Consider the following 15,442-nt stretch of genomic DNA (forward strand, 5'->3'; position numbering starts at 1 on the left):
TCCTACAAACCATTTTGTTAGTTTCTGAGTCTGTCTTTCTTCAGCTTCTCGAAGTGCCTGTCTTTAGGTGGGCACCGCCTGCGGGCCCTGTCCACCTCGGCGCTCCTCACGGGTTCTGCCCTCCCGGGAGCCCGGTCCTGTGCCTCGCGTCCTCCCGTCCACGGTGGGGGGCTGGTGGGGGCGTGCTCTGCTCTCCTGTCCTCCGCCAAGAGCGCGCCCTCCCAGGCAGCAGCCGCCCTTCCCTGCTCGTCCCTTTTGCTCTGAAGATGGCTCGTATCTGTCCTCTTACTGAATCCGAGGACACTTTAGGACATTTTCCCCAAATTTCAGCACAGGTGGTGCTTTGGCTTTCCCGAGTCTATTCTGTGTCTCTGGGGAGTGGGGGGGTCAGAGCTCATCCCCCCTCCGGTCCCCCCTTCTCCGCAGCGAGCCCCGCGGTGGCCCGTCCCGGGCTCAGTGGGAAGGAGCAGCCCGAGGCCTCCCCCCACTGCTCGGGCCGGCTTGCATGCGCAGGGCGGCGGCCCGACGAGCATGTGTGTCCTCTCGCTGGCGCAGGTCAACAAGCACGCGTTCTCCGGAGGCAGAGACACCACGGAGGAGCACCGGCAGTTTGGGGGCAACTGCGACGTGGACGTGTCCTTCATGTACCTGACCTTCTTCCTGGAGGATGACGACAGGCTGGAGCAGATCAGGAAGGTGAGGCGGGGGCCCAGTGCCCACACGGGACCGGGAAGGCCTGGCAGCCACGCTGGGGGCAGCCGGTGTCCCTGGTGCCTGGGGGGCAGGCGCTCAGCTGAGACCAGATCAGAGTTGAGTAGGTCGGTCGTGTTCTGACCACGTGCCCAGAAACCTCCTGAACAGATAGTTCCCAAAAGAGAAAATACAAACCGCTAGTGAGTAGCCACACAGAGAGGTTTAATCCCACGAGTCATCGAGAAACAGAAGTGAAATCAGGACGCCTTCAGTGTTGAAACAGTTCCACTACCAATTTAGCGGGTTTGTGCCGTATTTGCACTGATTGTAATCCAGACGCTTTGGGGCTCACCCGGGTGAGTCGAGCGTTCCCTGCGTGCCTCTCAGCGAGCCAGAGAGCCCGAAGAATGTTCATAGCTCCTGCTTCAGGTTTTCCAATTCTTGGCATCTTTTCCAAGAAACTAATCCTGAATAAGAAAGAGCTCTCTATGCAAAGACGGTAAAAATGACAGTAGCAAAAAGTTCAGAAGAGACTCTGTACAACAGAGGAAACCTTAACTGAGAATCGTCAGGAGGGATTATCACACAGGTGTGAGGTTTATGATCACACGGGGGAGTATGCCAGTGACAGTGATAAAAGGACCCCAAATTGGACGTGCAGTGAGATCCACTATGTTTAAATACAACGCACCAGAAAAAGTCTAAAAGGAGACATGCCAGGATAGTAGCAGTGGCCCTTAGCCTCTGGGCACTGGCTTCGCAGGGGGTTTTTTTCTTTACTTTGCTGCTGCTCTGTGGTTTCGGTACCTTGTTAAGTTTGTTCAGTAAGTACATGTTACCATCACGATCAGAAAATGAAAAAAGATTCGGCAGAGATTTTAGAGAAGCCAGTAAGGCTGAAGGGGGCAGCCCCGGGCTCAGGGCTTGGAGTCCCCCGACCCCGCAGGAGGGTGGGCGAGGTGGGGGGGCGGACCCCGTTGTTCCCCTCGCTGTGCCAGCCTGAGTCGCGGCTGCTTACCAGGGCCCAGAGTCATTTTAAGAAAGGCATGGCTTAAGGTTCTCGTTTTTCTGTGCCGCCCGTGTGCCAGGCTCTGCATGGGTGGTGCCCGGGCAAGGGAGGTACCCAGGGCGTGCGCAGCCGTTTCTCACATGGCCTGTCTCCTCCCGGGCAGGATTATACCAGCGGGGCCATGCTCACCGGCGAGCTCAAGAAGGAGCTCATAGAAGTTCTGCAGCCCTTGATCGCCGAGCACCAGGCCCGGCGCAAGGAGGTCACAGACGAGATAGTGAAAGAGTTCATGACTCCCCGGAAGCTGTCCTACGACTTTGAGTAACGCTCACTTTCTATACATTTACTGAGATGTAATTTACCAAGAATCCCAGCCCAGTCGAATCACCACTTCCCTTAGGCTGTGTCACACGGTAATTACTGGCCTGGTGTCTATAAGCCCTCTGTGTGTATCAATGCTGTTTCTTCTGCTGAATGTCATTCCCTGTCTCCTGTGAGCATAACCCTGTGGGGTGATTGGGTGCCGGGTAACACTGAGTGGTCACACAGGCAAGTCCAGCTGGAGTCTCTCCCACAAAGCAGCCCCAAGGATGTGCAGCCTTGGGCTGGATGTCCACTGGCCAGCCTGTTCTGGTCCACAGGACAGCTCCTGTTTGAAAGCATCCCACATCCAAACATACTCTTAAACGTGCTCTATCAAAGAATATGTAGTCTGTGTATGCATACCTGGAATCAAGATGTTATTATCCCTTAAAAAAAAAAAAAAAAAAAGATGTTATTATCATAAAACCAAAAAGAAGTGCTTCGAAAAATTGTTGTGGGGAAGCTTAATGGGCACAAGAGGCATTTCAGCAATGCCCCCAAAATCAAAAAAGAAGTGCTGGCCAAGAACTTTGCTAAGCATTTAACCAAGAGACCTCTCGGCTTGGAAGTGGCCTTGAACGTTTCTGAATATTGGCCAGAGTGGGCCAGTTTTTACTAAATTGAGTCGTCTGTGGGTGAAACTTCCCAGTTTGCGTGCCAGACTCCAGACCGTGCATGTACTGTACTCCAGAAATCAAGCTGTTTTCCCTGAACATACTAATATTTTGTTTGCACCAAGTAATCCTAGACACTCCATCCTGAGAACTGATGGCTGCTTTACTCTGATGGTGCCGGACGCTGAGGGGAGTCTGCCGCCTTTGCAGGTGCTTTTGTTTTGACACTTGACTGGCGTGGAAGTCTGTCTGCACAGAGCAGTGCCCTGCCTGTGCCCCAGACGGGTGGGCACAGCTAGGCAGCGTGCAGCAGCCCTCGAGGCCCTCAGCTGTGTGTCTGTGGGAGGCCTGTTTAACCAAGCGCCCTGTGTACTTTCGGAAAAGCAATGGCCTGTCTCGGGGAAGCCTGGGTCCAAGAGCCTGCCCTGGCTGGAGGTGCAGGGTCCACTCCTGGGTGCCCCGCTCTGGTCTCACTCGTGACAGATAAACTTCCTTTGGTCCCGCCTGTGTCACTGTGCTCCGTCTGGGGTTTGAGGGGTGAGCAGAGGCCTCGCTCCAGCCCAGGGCCGTGCTGCGCCTGACCCTCCGTGGATGCCCTAGCTCCTGCACGGGTCATACCAGGATGTGTGTGGGATGGAAGCGTGGTCCCAGGAGCCCCACGGTGTGGAGGTGCAGCCTTCGGGAATAGGCTGGAAGCAGCGCCTTCCTGGCGCTCAGCGGTCTCCCCGTGCTGGTTTCCACCCTCCTGGAGGTTCCCAGCAGCTGCTGGAGAATGCAAGCAGATGTCCTTGTTTCGCGGACAGCACGGGGGCATCAGAGCAGCGCCATGTAGTGACAGGGCCCAGGCCAGGGGCCCAGCCGGAATGGAGCCCTGGGCTCGCTCTGCCCGCCCACCCTGTACTGCACGTGGGCAAACTGAGGTTCAGGAGAGGAATGTGACTTGTCCGAGGCCACACAGTGAGTTGCGACCCAACGCGCCCACCCTGTCTCGTGTGCTGTCCCCTCGCACAGGCTGTTTTACACGTGAGGGCCCTGAGGTTTCCACCTGGGTGGCCGGGTGCCGTGTGCGGCACGAGCTCATCCCGTCTCCTCTCCCGGCCTCAGCTCCCGCTGGACCGGATGTGGCCCGTGGAGGTGAGCCCAGAAGGTGGCGAGGCTGTGTGGCCTGGGCAGCTGAGACAACCTCTCTCTGCTCCATTGTGTCCACGTCACAGGAGGGACCACAACAAAGTCCCCGGGGTGGCAGAGCCGCCCCTTCACCAGCCAGAGCCTCCAGAAGGAGTGGGTGTCATCCCGGGGCCACAGAAGGGCAGGGCTGAGGCCCCACACAGGCCAGTGACTTTGGGCGGGACCCCCCGTTGCCCGTAAAACAAGAGCACTGACACCTCATGTTTGGGTCAGCCGGGCCCTGGGCCAGAGGTCAGGTGACTTGCCCAAGGTCACTGCTGGTAAGGGCCACAGACGCTCCCACCCGCCACATTTTGCTGCAAACCAGTAGATTCTTAAAGTTCCCCGAGAGACGCCCTGGATGAGGATGGGCAGGTGTGCGGCCCGGCGGTGTCTGGGGGCTGAAGTGGGAGGTCGGTCCCCAGCCCCCGTGACTGTTAATGTCCACCCCTCAGACCTTGCTCCGCCTCTGTCCCCAGTCTGGGGGAGCCCAGTGGAGCTGCATCTGAGGGGCACTGAGGAGCCCGCTGACGGCAGTGGAGAGCTGGGCCAGGCCCTGCGCAGGCTGCGGCAGATGCGGCTCGGAGGCCCCATGACCCCCAGTCAGCACAGGCTCTGGGAGCCCTTGGGTGACCACCCTTTATCTCCCATTTGAAACTTCAGGTGCAGCCCGGACGTGGTTAGGGTGGCCCCGTTCAGTAGGAGAGCCCAGCTCTGGCCCGCTGACACTGGGCCCAGCCCTTCTCTTCCCTGTCCCTTCACATCCGCCCTCCGAAGGGCCCTGCTTCCCAGAGGATGCAGCCGGAGCAAGGCCCGGGCCTTCCTGCAGAGCCACTTCCCCAGCACAGCAGAGCTGGTGCTCCGTGACCGACGGTCCCCACCCTCCCCATGAGGAAGGAGTAACTCTCCTTCCAGGGCCAAAGCAGGAGGACACACTAGTCGTCTTCTTGCCACAAGTGGACACAGGGCTTGACGAATATTGAAACCTTTTGTTAGGAGACCCCCTTTTCCCAGCACCTGGCCAAAGCATCCCAGCATCTTTAACCGCAAGCCTGATGAACTTCCAGGAATCCACTGCGGGCCTTCGTTCACTCACTCGTGCATTCATGCATTCCACACTCCCTGAGCACCTGCTGCGTGCCGGGCCCTGACATCAGGCATGTGCAGCCCGTGCGCGGCTCATCGTCTCGGGGCGGCGGGGGCGGGGGGGGGGCAGGAGGTGGGTAAGTGACCAGACCACAAACCAGGCCCCACGGAGCAGAGCAGGAGACGCCTCAAAGCAGCTGAGCTTCCTGGGGGAAGTGATGTCTGGGATTAGTGATGCGTGGAGTTAGCCAGGCAGAGCGGAGGGAAGGGCGTCCCTGGCAGGGAGCACAGGGTGTAAGCAAATGCTTGGGTCCGTACGACAGCAGAGGCCGGAGGAGAGGGTCCACCCACGTGTTCTGGGAACAGGAACGAGTTGTGTTCAGCCAGAACACTGGAGGTGGACCAGTGAACACTGGACTTCAGTCCAAAGTCACGGTCAAGGCTAGTGTCTGAGTGAGCGTCGAGGCAGGTGCTGTCTGGCTTTACCAGAGGGCTGCTGTGGTGGGCACCCGGAAGGTTCGTGTTGGACCGTCACCGGAAGCCACGTGATGCCAGAGAGAGGGCTGGGGCCTCAGAAGTGCAGGTGTGAGACCCCCATTCTCCCTGCTGGGTGGCCTTGGGTAGGCCGGTCCTCTCTGAGCCATTGTGATAACCTGTGTACGGACCCAGCAGTGTTGAGGACACACGGAGCCTCCCTCCTCCAGGCCCCATGGAAAGGCAGCTCACATCCTGGTGTCTGGAACTGGCTGGAGATCAGTTTCACTCAGAAAGGGGGTGGGTTTGGGATGGAGGTGGTGCGGAGAGCAGGCATCATGCTGAACGCTGAACGGCCCCCTGGGGCAGGTTCAGCGCACAGGCGTGGCCCCCGGCCCCAAAGGCCGAGGGAGCGGGGCCAGCCGGAGAGCTGGCGGGGCCTCAGCGTGCCGTCAGTGCAGTGGGAGCCCTGGTCACACAGGTTTGGAGGGCTTGGCCTCTGAGGACAAGCTGGAGATGGGGACCCAGTCACCAGCCCCGCAGACCACGGAGCAACACCACCGAACTGCCCGAGAAACGTTTTATTGGCAACAGCTCGCCGCTGAGTCTCGGGTCCACAGGCGGAGTGAGGGGGGGTGACGGGGCTCGGGCGACACCTCCCTGAGCATGCTGGTGTGGGGACCGAGCGTGCCGGGTGCCAGGCGGCTGCACCCGGGTTCCGGCTGGTGGGGAGACCAGTTGGCTGCGTCTGCGGACCAGGAATGAAGAGCACGCTGCCCAGCAGGGAGAGCTGAGCGGGGAGAGAAGGATGGGGAGCCGAGGGGGCGGCGGGACGAGGTGGGAGGGGAGCCGGTACGAGCCACTGACCACACGCAAAGACGGCTGCAGGCGGCCGCATCCTCATCCCAGAGGCCCGCTTTTCCCTGGCTCCTGTGACCCTCAGGCCAGCCCTGGGCCCCTTGACCTCCTCGTGGTCAGCCGAGGGGATGGCCCCCTGGGGCCCAGACCCCGACACTCCCCTCCGCCCCCTCCAGCCCCTGCGGCCTCTGGAAGCTGCTGGCGGGTTGGCCCCGGGGGGATGGGCGCCAGCTATGAGAGCAGGCCCTGCATGAGCCTCAGCACGGCCTCGTAGGTGACAAAGACCACCATGTTGACGGGGAAGGCGCGGCAGCAGTTGAGCGACAGCCCCTTGAAGAGCACCCTCGGCCCCTCCTCCCGAACGCTGGTCACCACGCAGTGCAGGAGGCCCCGGTAGCGGCGCTGGCCCTGCCCATCCGCCTGCAGGCGCGACTTGATCACGTCCATGGGGGTGGCCACGGCCCAGGCCAGCACCCCTGCACAGCCACCGGCCACCAGCACGCCCAAGACGTCTGCGGGGAGGGCCCCACAGGCACGTTGGTTGGAAGCTGCACTGGGGCCCCCGAGGAGAGCTGGTGTGCACCCAGGGCGGGGCCTGGCCATGAGGGAGCCCTGGGCTCTCGCCACCGACATGACCTGTCCAGGGCCACCCAGAGCAGGCCTGTCCTGACTCCTGTTGAGGGCAATGAGCTTCCCACCTGGGAGGCCCTGGGTGCCAGTGTGACCTCAGCCCGTCTCCTCCCCCCACGTCAACCCCCGCCAGGCTGAGCCTCACCACCAGCACCGCCCCAGGCCCTGGCCCCCGCTCACCTGGCCGGCTGCGGCCAGCGGGAGTCAGCTGCTCACAGAGGACGGCGTACGAGAGGAAGTAGGTGGCAAAGGAGTGACCGTCCCGGAAAAGCAGGGCCAAGCTGCCCTTGTAGAGGCCGCGCAGCCCCTCCTCCCGGGCCACCGAGGCCAGGCAGTGCAGCGGCCCGCGGTACTTGGGCCCTGGCGCCCGACCCACAGCGGGCGCAGGGCACGTGGGGGGCGCAGCCGAGGGCCCTGAGGCCGAGGGGCGCCGCTGCTGCGTCTGCATCTGCGTGTGTGTGTGCGTCTGCGTCTGCAGGCGGACCTTGGCCACCTCGGTGGGCGAGGTCAGGAACACCTGGAGCAGGGGCGGGGCCGACAGGGATGAGGATGCAGCGCTGCCCGCTGCCCGCACTCCCTGCCCCTGGCCTCCCTCCGCCCCTGTGGCCCGTGGTGACCGCCAGGGAGCCTGGGCCCCAGGAGGCTCCGGGCTGGCCCACGGGCCATGGTGGAGTGGGGTTCAAAGCCGGCTGCGCCCACCCAGCCGGAGGCAGTGCTTCCTTTAGCTACACGTTCTCTGCTGGCAGAGTGGCCTGACACACAGTAGGTGTCGGGTAAATGTGACTCCAGTTCACGGAAGCGCTTAATCTCATCATTAATCTATTAATGACATATTAATGTATTATTTAATTAATGTAAGTATTTAGTGTAAGAATAACGTAACACTTAATGTAAGCATTGATAAAGTTAATAGATAACATAAAGGATAATTTTACTAATAACATTGGCTACATGTCGTGCTCGCTCATACCTGTCAGACCCTGTGCTGGGGGCTTCACGTGCGTGACCTCACCACGCCTCTTACAGATGAAGAGACAGAAGCTCAGAGAGGCTCCCTAGCCTGCCCTCAGTTACCGAGTCAGCTGTGTCCTCAGCCGCAGTCCCCCAGGATCCATCCAGCCTCTCCCCACCCCTGCGGTCCCGGGACCCCGTCACCCCGCCCCACTCACGCGGACGAGGCCGGAGGCGAATCCAGAGAGCGTGATGTCCGTCTTGGCAGGCTTGGCGTCGGCGCTGCCGTAGCGGAACCGGCAGACGTGTGCCAGGCAGTGGCGATAGGTGCCGAAAGACACGGACGACACCAGGGACACGGTGCACACGGGCAGCGAGAGGCCCCTGTAGAAGCCCCACACCTGGCGGCAGGTGGAGGGGGCCCGAGGGCTCGAGTCAGGCCAGAGGCCCAGCTGGGGGGAGTGGCTGCCCGAGGGGGTCCTGAGCCCCTGCCCTGTCCTCCCTCAGGCAAGTCATGTAGACTGCCTCAGGCCTCAGTTTCCTTGGCTGTAAAATGGGGATTGTAACCCCCGACTCGTGAGGTTGTGCTGAGGGATTGAAGGGCGGGGGGCCAGGCCTGACCTAGGGCAGCTGTTTGATGACGATGACATTGAACTAGCAGCTTGGTCGTTGCTGTTTCTCTTTTGCTCACCCCTGGTCGGCACTGATTCCCAAGTTCACTTTGGTAAGTGTCCCTGAGACCCTCCTCTGGACGGGGCTCCGAGCTGGACCCTGGGACCCCTGATGACTCCACCCAGCATTCTTTCAAGGGGTGCCCAGGCTGGAGGGGACAGAAATGCAAACAGCTTCCTCCCCAGACCTTCCAAGTCCCCAGATGTCCCCTCTAGACCCTCTTCTGGAGGCAGGACCTCATTCTGAGCACCTCCTGTGTGCCAGACACCCTGGCTCTTGTTCTCGGAGGAATCCAGGAGGTTGGTACAACTTTTCCCATTTGGAAGGTGAGAGAACTGAGGCTCAGAGAGGAGCTCAGTATTGCCAGGCTGGTTGGTGAGTGGCAGCCCTGGGGTCCGAGGCCCCAACATCCTGCTGCTGTGACCCTCTCCCCAGGCCTACCCGCTCTCGGCGATACGTGTCCCAGATGCAGTGCCAGATGCCTGTGTACTTGGGCTCTGTCTGGATCCTGACCTGTGGGAGAAGTGGGCTTCAGGAAGGCGTGGCTCCAGGCCAGGGGCAAGGTTGGCAGGCCCTGGGGGAGGGGAAGAGCCAACACCTGATTGTCGCAGCCTTGCTGACTGTGGGCAGAGCAGGGACAGTGAGCCCCATTTAAGATGAGAAATTTGAGGCACAGGGGGAGAAAGGGGCACTACAGTCCCAAGGAGCATGGGGCGACTGGCTCTGAATAGCAGGCTAGAAAGGTCTTCTGGCCATGAATGGGGGGCTTAAGCCCAGGCAGGGGCCTTGGGATGGGTAGCAGGGGCCTGGTGATGACCGCACCTTCACCGTGTCCAGGGGGTAGCCCACAGCAACACCGCAGACGCCTGGAAGGAAACCAGAGGAACCGGTGAGAGGAGCGGGAGCCTGAGCCGTCCCAGGGAGAGGGGGTGGGTGAACCCTGACGGTGCTCCTGCTGAGAAAGGCCACACCTGGCTCTTCTCTTCCACACCGTGTCTCATCAGTGAGGGAGCGTGACCCCATTTTACAGATGAGGAAACTGAGGCTCAGAGAGGTGAACTGATGTCTGCCAGGCTGCTAGTGGTTTCTCCTTCCCGAGGCTTGGCCCACTGGAGCCGCATTCTGAAAGCCAGGGACACTCCTTGGCCTCCCCTCTGGCGGTGTGTTTTGGGAGACTTGGTCCAAAATTTGCTGGGCCCTGTCTCCAAGCCAGGCCGAGCTCGCCCTCAAGTCTCAGTCTGTGAAGGGTTTGTCTGCAAGCCAGGAGGCAGCTGCACCTCACAGCTCTGGGGGTGATGGCGGGGGGACACAGCCCAAGCAGAGGCTGGGGGCTGGGAAAGTCCAGGTCACCCCAGGCCTCTGTGAGGAACTGCCTGGAAACACAAGGTTGCATGGGACAGAGTAGGACTCAAGGCTTCCTGGACCAGGACCCTCTGCCTCCTGCAAAGAGGGCCAGGTGCCACCCGCCTATCTCTTTCTCCTGTCTTGACACCAGGGTCTCAACGTCCAAGCCCCCAGCACTGCCATGAGAAAGACAGAGAGCTAGTGGGCAGGTCCCTGGGATTTCATCCCTGGTTGGGGGGGGCGGTGAGGGCCATCTGAGGACTGTAAGGCATGTGGGGGCTGTGCCCTATTTACTGTGTATCCCAGGACTCGCGAAATACGCATGAATGAAAGAATAAACTGAATGAATGAGTGAAGGAACAAAGAGTGAAGCAAAAGACTGACTGACTGACTTGGGTAGAATTACCCCTCCTTGACCCTTACATATACCTCACCAAACTCCTACTCATCCATCAAAGCCCTGCCGTAGCATCACCTCCTCTCAGGAGCCCTCCCTGACCCCTATACTCCGGGCTGCCTCTGTGCCAGAAAACACGTTAGTCACAGCCCCTGTCATATGGCTTTGCTGCTGTCCCACCGCCTGCCGTCTCTGACTCCAGAACTAGAGTTCCTCAAGGAAGAGGCCCAGGTCTGATCCCCATGACCCGGAGCCAGGCACAGAGCAGGAGCCCTTGCCACCTAGGGCTTCCCTGGGCTCTGGAGAAAAGATGCAGGACTCGGGAGCCCTTCCTGCCGTGTGATCTTGGGCAAGTCAAGCCCCTTCTCTGAGCCTCCTCCTTAGGGGGCTAATGTCCAGGGAAGCAGCTGGCCTCAGGCCCGGCCCACAGCGGGACCTCAGGAAACCCACTGATGAGGCCAGGGCCCTGGTCTTTCCTGGCTCGGCACCGCCCTCCCCTTCTGAAAACACCCCACACCGTTCCCAGAAGTATTGACGGGCAGCCGCTGCTGTTTCACAAGAGGAGCAAGGCCAAGGGCGCCTCGCCCAAAATAGCCTGGGTGTGTGATCGATGCCGGTAGGAGCCCGTTCCCCGTGGGCCGGCTACCTCTGGATCGGGCGTTCACAATAGCCCTTTCCCCAAAAGTGAAAAGGTCCGGGGGTCAGCAAGGCCGGGATTGGCCCTGTGTGTGCACACAGCCAGCGGACGGGGGTGCTGGGCTCGGCTGGGACCCTCCCTTTCCGCGCCCACCCTTGCAGTCAGTGTGGCAGGCCCCAGGCCCCATCTGTCCTGACTGTCCACCCTCTCCTGGAGCCTCCCCTCCCCTCCCATGACTCCGCCATCCCACTCCATGCTTACAGCTCCCAGGCTCCCCCTGGCCACGCAGAGACCACCCTCTGCTCCCACCCAGCAGCCCCTCAGCCTCCCAGGCTGAGCCCCCCCAGGCCAGTGCAGACTCCCCCCCGCCGGCCCCCCAAAAGCTCCTCCTGGGCCCTGTGTCGCCTGCCCCGAGCCTCCGGGAAGACTGCTCTGTCCTCCCAGCACCTGTGGCCCACACCAGGTGCCGGCCACTTCCGGGGGGCTTCAAACCCCACTGCTGCCCGGGCAGAGCACCCCCTCCAGCCCCTCCTGCTGGCCCCAGGAGCAGCGTCCCCCCCGAGACCCCTCTGTCCCCACTGTTACCTCCGATGGCTCCAGCAGCAAACTCCATGGACAGCGTGGCTGGTGGGGAAGGCCCTGCGGTCGGCGTGCCTGAGGAAGGTACGTTGCCACCACCAGGGTGGCCTCAACAGCTCCCCGCTGGCTCCTCTCAGACCTTATACCTGCGGTGGGGGGCGGAGCCTGCTGACCAGTGGCCCCGAAGGCAGAGGCCGTGCTGGGCAGCAGGCAGGTCAGTGCCCACCTGGACTCCCTCCCCACTACCCCAAAGGACCCTTGTTCCAGTGTGCTCAGAACCCAGGTGTCGGGAAGTGTGTGGGAGACCACGGGAGGCTTAAGCTCGGGAAGCAGGATCACCGTCTGCACCGCCTGCAGGCCTGGCCCCAGGCCACGTCCAGACCGCTCCTGGGAGGCTGTGATGCCCCCATCCCTCCCAGCCCAAGCTCAGACTTTATCCGTGTCCTGGGGCCTCCTCGACTCCCCTGGAATTGTTCCTGCCCAGGGAACCCTCAAAGCTCCGTCGCTGATTCATTCAACAAACACTATCTGAGTTGAGGCTGCACTGAGGCAAATAAGACCCTGGCCCTGTCCCCAAGGAGCTCCAGTTAGCAGGGAGGGAGTTGAGGGCGACAGGCCACCGACGACTAAGCATCCAGGAGGCTGGCCAGAGCCCTTCTGTGAGCAGCCCCAACAGAGGTCACGGGCAGCCCACCCTGTACTCCACGCCCTTCACACCACCCTGGGCCCACACTTCCCCTGCCGCTTCCATACCTCTCTCCCTGCGCCCAGGGCCCCAGCCAGGTCTGCCTCTGTTCTGAGTCCCTAGCGCCCAACACGGACCCAGCTCTGAGCAGGGCTCACTGAACAGAAGGACGGGGGCAGGGGCTGCTGATTTGGCCTCTAACCAAACCAGGGCACTCCTGGAGGGGACGCCGCTCCAATAAGAGGCCACTTCTGTCTGCTGGGCACTGGAAACCACTGTAAAGAATGGTGACGCACCCCCCGGCAGCGGCAGCCCACTTTAGTTAACCAAGCCCTCCTTCACCAGCTCAGGGGGTCCTCGTCACAGCCCCGGGAGGGAGGCAGGGCTGATGGTCTCATTTTACAGATGGAGCCGCTGAGGCCCGGAAAAGGGGCTCGTCCAGGGCCATGCAAGCGGCAGGGCCAGAGTCGATTGCTGGATACTTGCACAACCAGCCCCTCTCTGCTGCCGAGGGCCAGGCCCTGACGCCCGTGAGCCCTGCGCTCATGGCCATCAACCCAGTGGTGTGCTCAACACGCCCCCACGTGACCCCACACAGCCCTTCGAGGTCACTGAGGCTCAGGGAGGCTGTGCACTTGCCCAGGGTCACCCCGGTGGGGAGAGGTGTTGACAGGGCCGTGTCTGGGCAGCCCTGTCCAGGCGGCCCTGGGGCAGGGGCCATGTGTCCGCCCATTTCCTGTCCTCTGACGGAAGGATCTGCAGGCTGGCCTTGAACTGACTGGTGCTGACAGAGGGGGAGCCCTGCCTCCACCTGCCCAGCTGTTTGTGGAGCAAGGTGGGGGGACACAGGTTGGCAGTGGCCGCTGCCACGACAGAGGACAAAGGGCAAAAGGCAGCCTTTCCAAGGCCAGTCCTGATATCCATCCTGGCCTTTAGAGAGGTTCAGGCTAGCATCTGGTTAGGAGCCAGGCTGTCTGCCTTCAAATCCCAGCTCTGAGACCTTGCGCAAGCCCTTGACCTCTCTGAACCTCCGTTTCTGCACCCATGAAATGAGGACAGTGCCTGCCTCTTGTCTGTGAGCACTCAGGGCAAACCCCGCGTGTGTCCCTGCGGGAGTGGCCAGCCAGACACTAAGGCTGCATTAGTAGGAGCATAGGTTCTAGAAGGAGGGAGGTGACGACAGGACAGTTCTGAGCAGGGCAAATCCATTTGGGACATGGGTTCAACTGCAGATGTTACACTTGAGGGCCCGGAACCTTGGATGATGAGGGAGCTTGAGGCGTGTTGTCTAACTGAAAGAACAGGGAACTGTCTAGTCTCATGTTTCCTGCAGTGTCTAATGTAGTTAAGTGCCACCCAGCCCCAGGCACCTGAGCCAGAGCCCAGGAATTGCCCTGGCCACCCTTCCCCCTGCACCCCACATCCTGTGAGGCACCCGGTCCTGAGGTCAACCCTCTGAAGTTCACGTTGGGATCCACTCCCGCTACCCACGTGCACAGCCCCCAGCTGCATGGTCTCCACCCCTGGACAACAGCCCACCCCACCCATGCCCCCCACCTGGGCAACACACGCTGCAAGCCTGCTACATGCCACATTCTAGGCACTGGGCCACTGCAGTAAACACAGGCAAAGGTCCTTTCCTGGCTCTTACGTTCCAGGGGAGGAGACAGAAAACCAACACAATAAATAACCAAAATAAAGAGTCTGCCAGAGGGCGATAAGTGCCAGTGAGAGTCAGAGTAGGGAGGGGACAGGGGGTGTTGGTGGGGGCGGGGACAGTGCTAGAAAGGGCACCCCAAGAGGTGGCATTTGAGACAGGCGTGTTTTCTTGGTCACTGCAGCCAGGTTTCACCTGCCCTTTGTCTCCTGAACAAACATGCCCAAACTTTAGCCTTCTCCACAGCAGAAACAGAAAACATGCCACCTCACTGTTCAGGCTGCTTTGTGCAGGTCTACGCGTTTCCCCAGCCAGCTGTGAGCTTCTGCAGGCAGGGTCGTACTGGACTTGTCCCTGAGCCCACAGCGCCCAGCCCAGGGCGAGCACCCTGGCGAAACTGGATGAGTAAATGCGTGAAAAAAATGCGTCAGTGAATGGAAGGGCGGATAGATGGAGAGATGGATGGATGGATAGACGGAAGAAGAGAAGGACTGGTAGATGGAAGGACAGACAGAGAGATGGAAAGGTGGGGGATGGGTAGGTAGATGAGGGATGGTTGGATGGATGGATAGTGGATGGACAGATGGATGAACCCAGGGCAGGGTCATGTGCTCACCCCTGACACAGGAGTTGGCAAAGAGGCCGTCTGGTGGCAGGGTGGGCAGGGGTTTTGGCTCAGGAGAACCCCACATGGTTTGGGGGAGACCCCAGCCTAGACTTGGCTCCTGGCTCCACCTCTCCCAGCTGTGTGAACTCGGACAGTGGTGTGACCTCTCTGAGTCTTGCATGGATGGCAGGAGACAGAGCCCATGGGCAGCTGCTGGGGCCACGCCTCCCAGTGGCAAGGGTTACTATTACTAGCAGCAAGGTCAGCTGTAGGCCTCCTCCACCAACGGCAGAGCCCCACCACGTGCGGCCCTACAAAGCCCGAGCGAGGAGTTCCGAGCCGCCCTCTAGGGGGAGACAGACATGGCACAAACAACCGTGGCCCCGCCAATGCAAAGGGCTCGGGGGAGCGAGCCCCCCCCCCCGGGCACGGCGGGGCTGTTTGCTGGCCGAGGCGCCGTGGAGGAGCTTGACACATCCTAAAACGCGTTCTTACACTTCGTAGCAAAAGGAATGACTGCAAGTTACTAACAAAAAGTCCAGACCAAAGAGATGCAGCCGGCACAGAAGTGAGAGCCCCGCCACCCAGCACGACGCAGGCAGATACAAGTTCTTTTTTACCATCGTTTTGCGACTTGCTTCCTTTCCTTATCAGTACATCTGGGACGCCTTGCCACCGTGGCACCTGGGGACTCACTTCCTTCTCCTGCATGAACACAGTGCCCATGGGGTGGCCGCGGGGCCTGGGTGGACAGGAGGCTGAGCCAGGCTGCCCGGGCGTGGCCTTCACCCTGCGCTTCTCACTGTGTGATCCACTGGGGCCTCAGTGTCTTTGTAAGAGAGCAGTTCTGTTGCTTCCCACCGTATGGCTTTGAGAGAGCTAAGGCGTCAGCAGCCACGAGGCTCCTGGAGCCATGCCTTCAGCCAGGAGACGCTCTGAACATCACCCTTATGATTCAACTTGCTAGTGGTGTCCTTGGAGCTAGTGGCGTCCTTTGGACTGTACTTGATACTCTGGTC

At 60.7% G+C, this 15,442-nt stretch overlaps 2 protein-coding genes across 4 annotated transcripts in view; one reads left to right on the forward strand and one right to left on the reverse strand.

Annotated features, from left to right (window-relative positions):
• WARS1 (tryptophanyl-tRNA synthetase 1) overlaps nt 1–4,145 on the forward strand; it is a 35,573-nt gene extending 31,428 nt beyond the window's left edge. For all 3 annotated transcript variants that reach the window (XM_079908143.1, XM_079908145.1, XM_079908144.1), the window contains 2 exons: nt 556–696; nt 1,866–4,145. In XM_079908143.1, the coding sequence (XP_079764269.1) occupies nt 556–696; nt 1,866–2,027 (303 nt within the window). In that variant the 3' untranslated portion in view covers nt 2,028–4,145. The remainder of the gene's footprint in view (nt 1–555; nt 697–1,865) is intronic.
• A 2,036-nt stretch (nt 4,146–6,181) lies between these two features.
• On the reverse strand, nt 6,182–11,618 carry SLC25A47 (solute carrier family 25 member 47). The gene is made up of 6 exons (XM_079912737.1): nt 11,481–11,618; nt 9,340–9,383; nt 8,959–9,030; nt 8,064–8,246; nt 7,075–7,411; nt 6,182–6,776 (listed from the first exon to the last, which is right to left on the reverse strand). Exons 1-6 carry the CDS (start codon nt 11,506–11,508, stop codon nt 6,496–6,498), a joined length of 945 nt encoding a protein of 314 aa, XP_079768863.1. The 5' UTR covers nt 11,509–11,618; the 3' UTR covers nt 6,182–6,495.
• Nucleotides 11,619–15,442: the final 3,824 nt, after the last annotated feature.

This window comes from Stenella coeruleoalba, assembly GCF_951394435.1.
Source record: "Stenella coeruleoalba genome assembly, chromosome: 2".
NCBI lineage: Eukaryota > Metazoa > Chordata > Mammalia > Artiodactyla > Delphinidae > Stenella > Stenella coeruleoalba.

Coding starts and splice junctions, on each gene's coding strand:
- SLC25A47 (XM_079912737.1), bottom strand. CDS start 11,508: ATGGAGTTTGCTGCTGGAGCCATCGGAG. Junction 7,412..8,063: donor TCGCCTCCGGCCTCGTCCGC/GTGAGTGGGGCG, acceptor CCCCTGCTCCAG/GTGTTCCTGACCTCGCCCAC. Junction 6,777..7,074: donor CGCTGGCCGCAGCCGGCCAG/GTGAGCGGGGGC, acceptor CCCTCCCCGCAG/ACGTCTTGGGCGTGCTGGTG.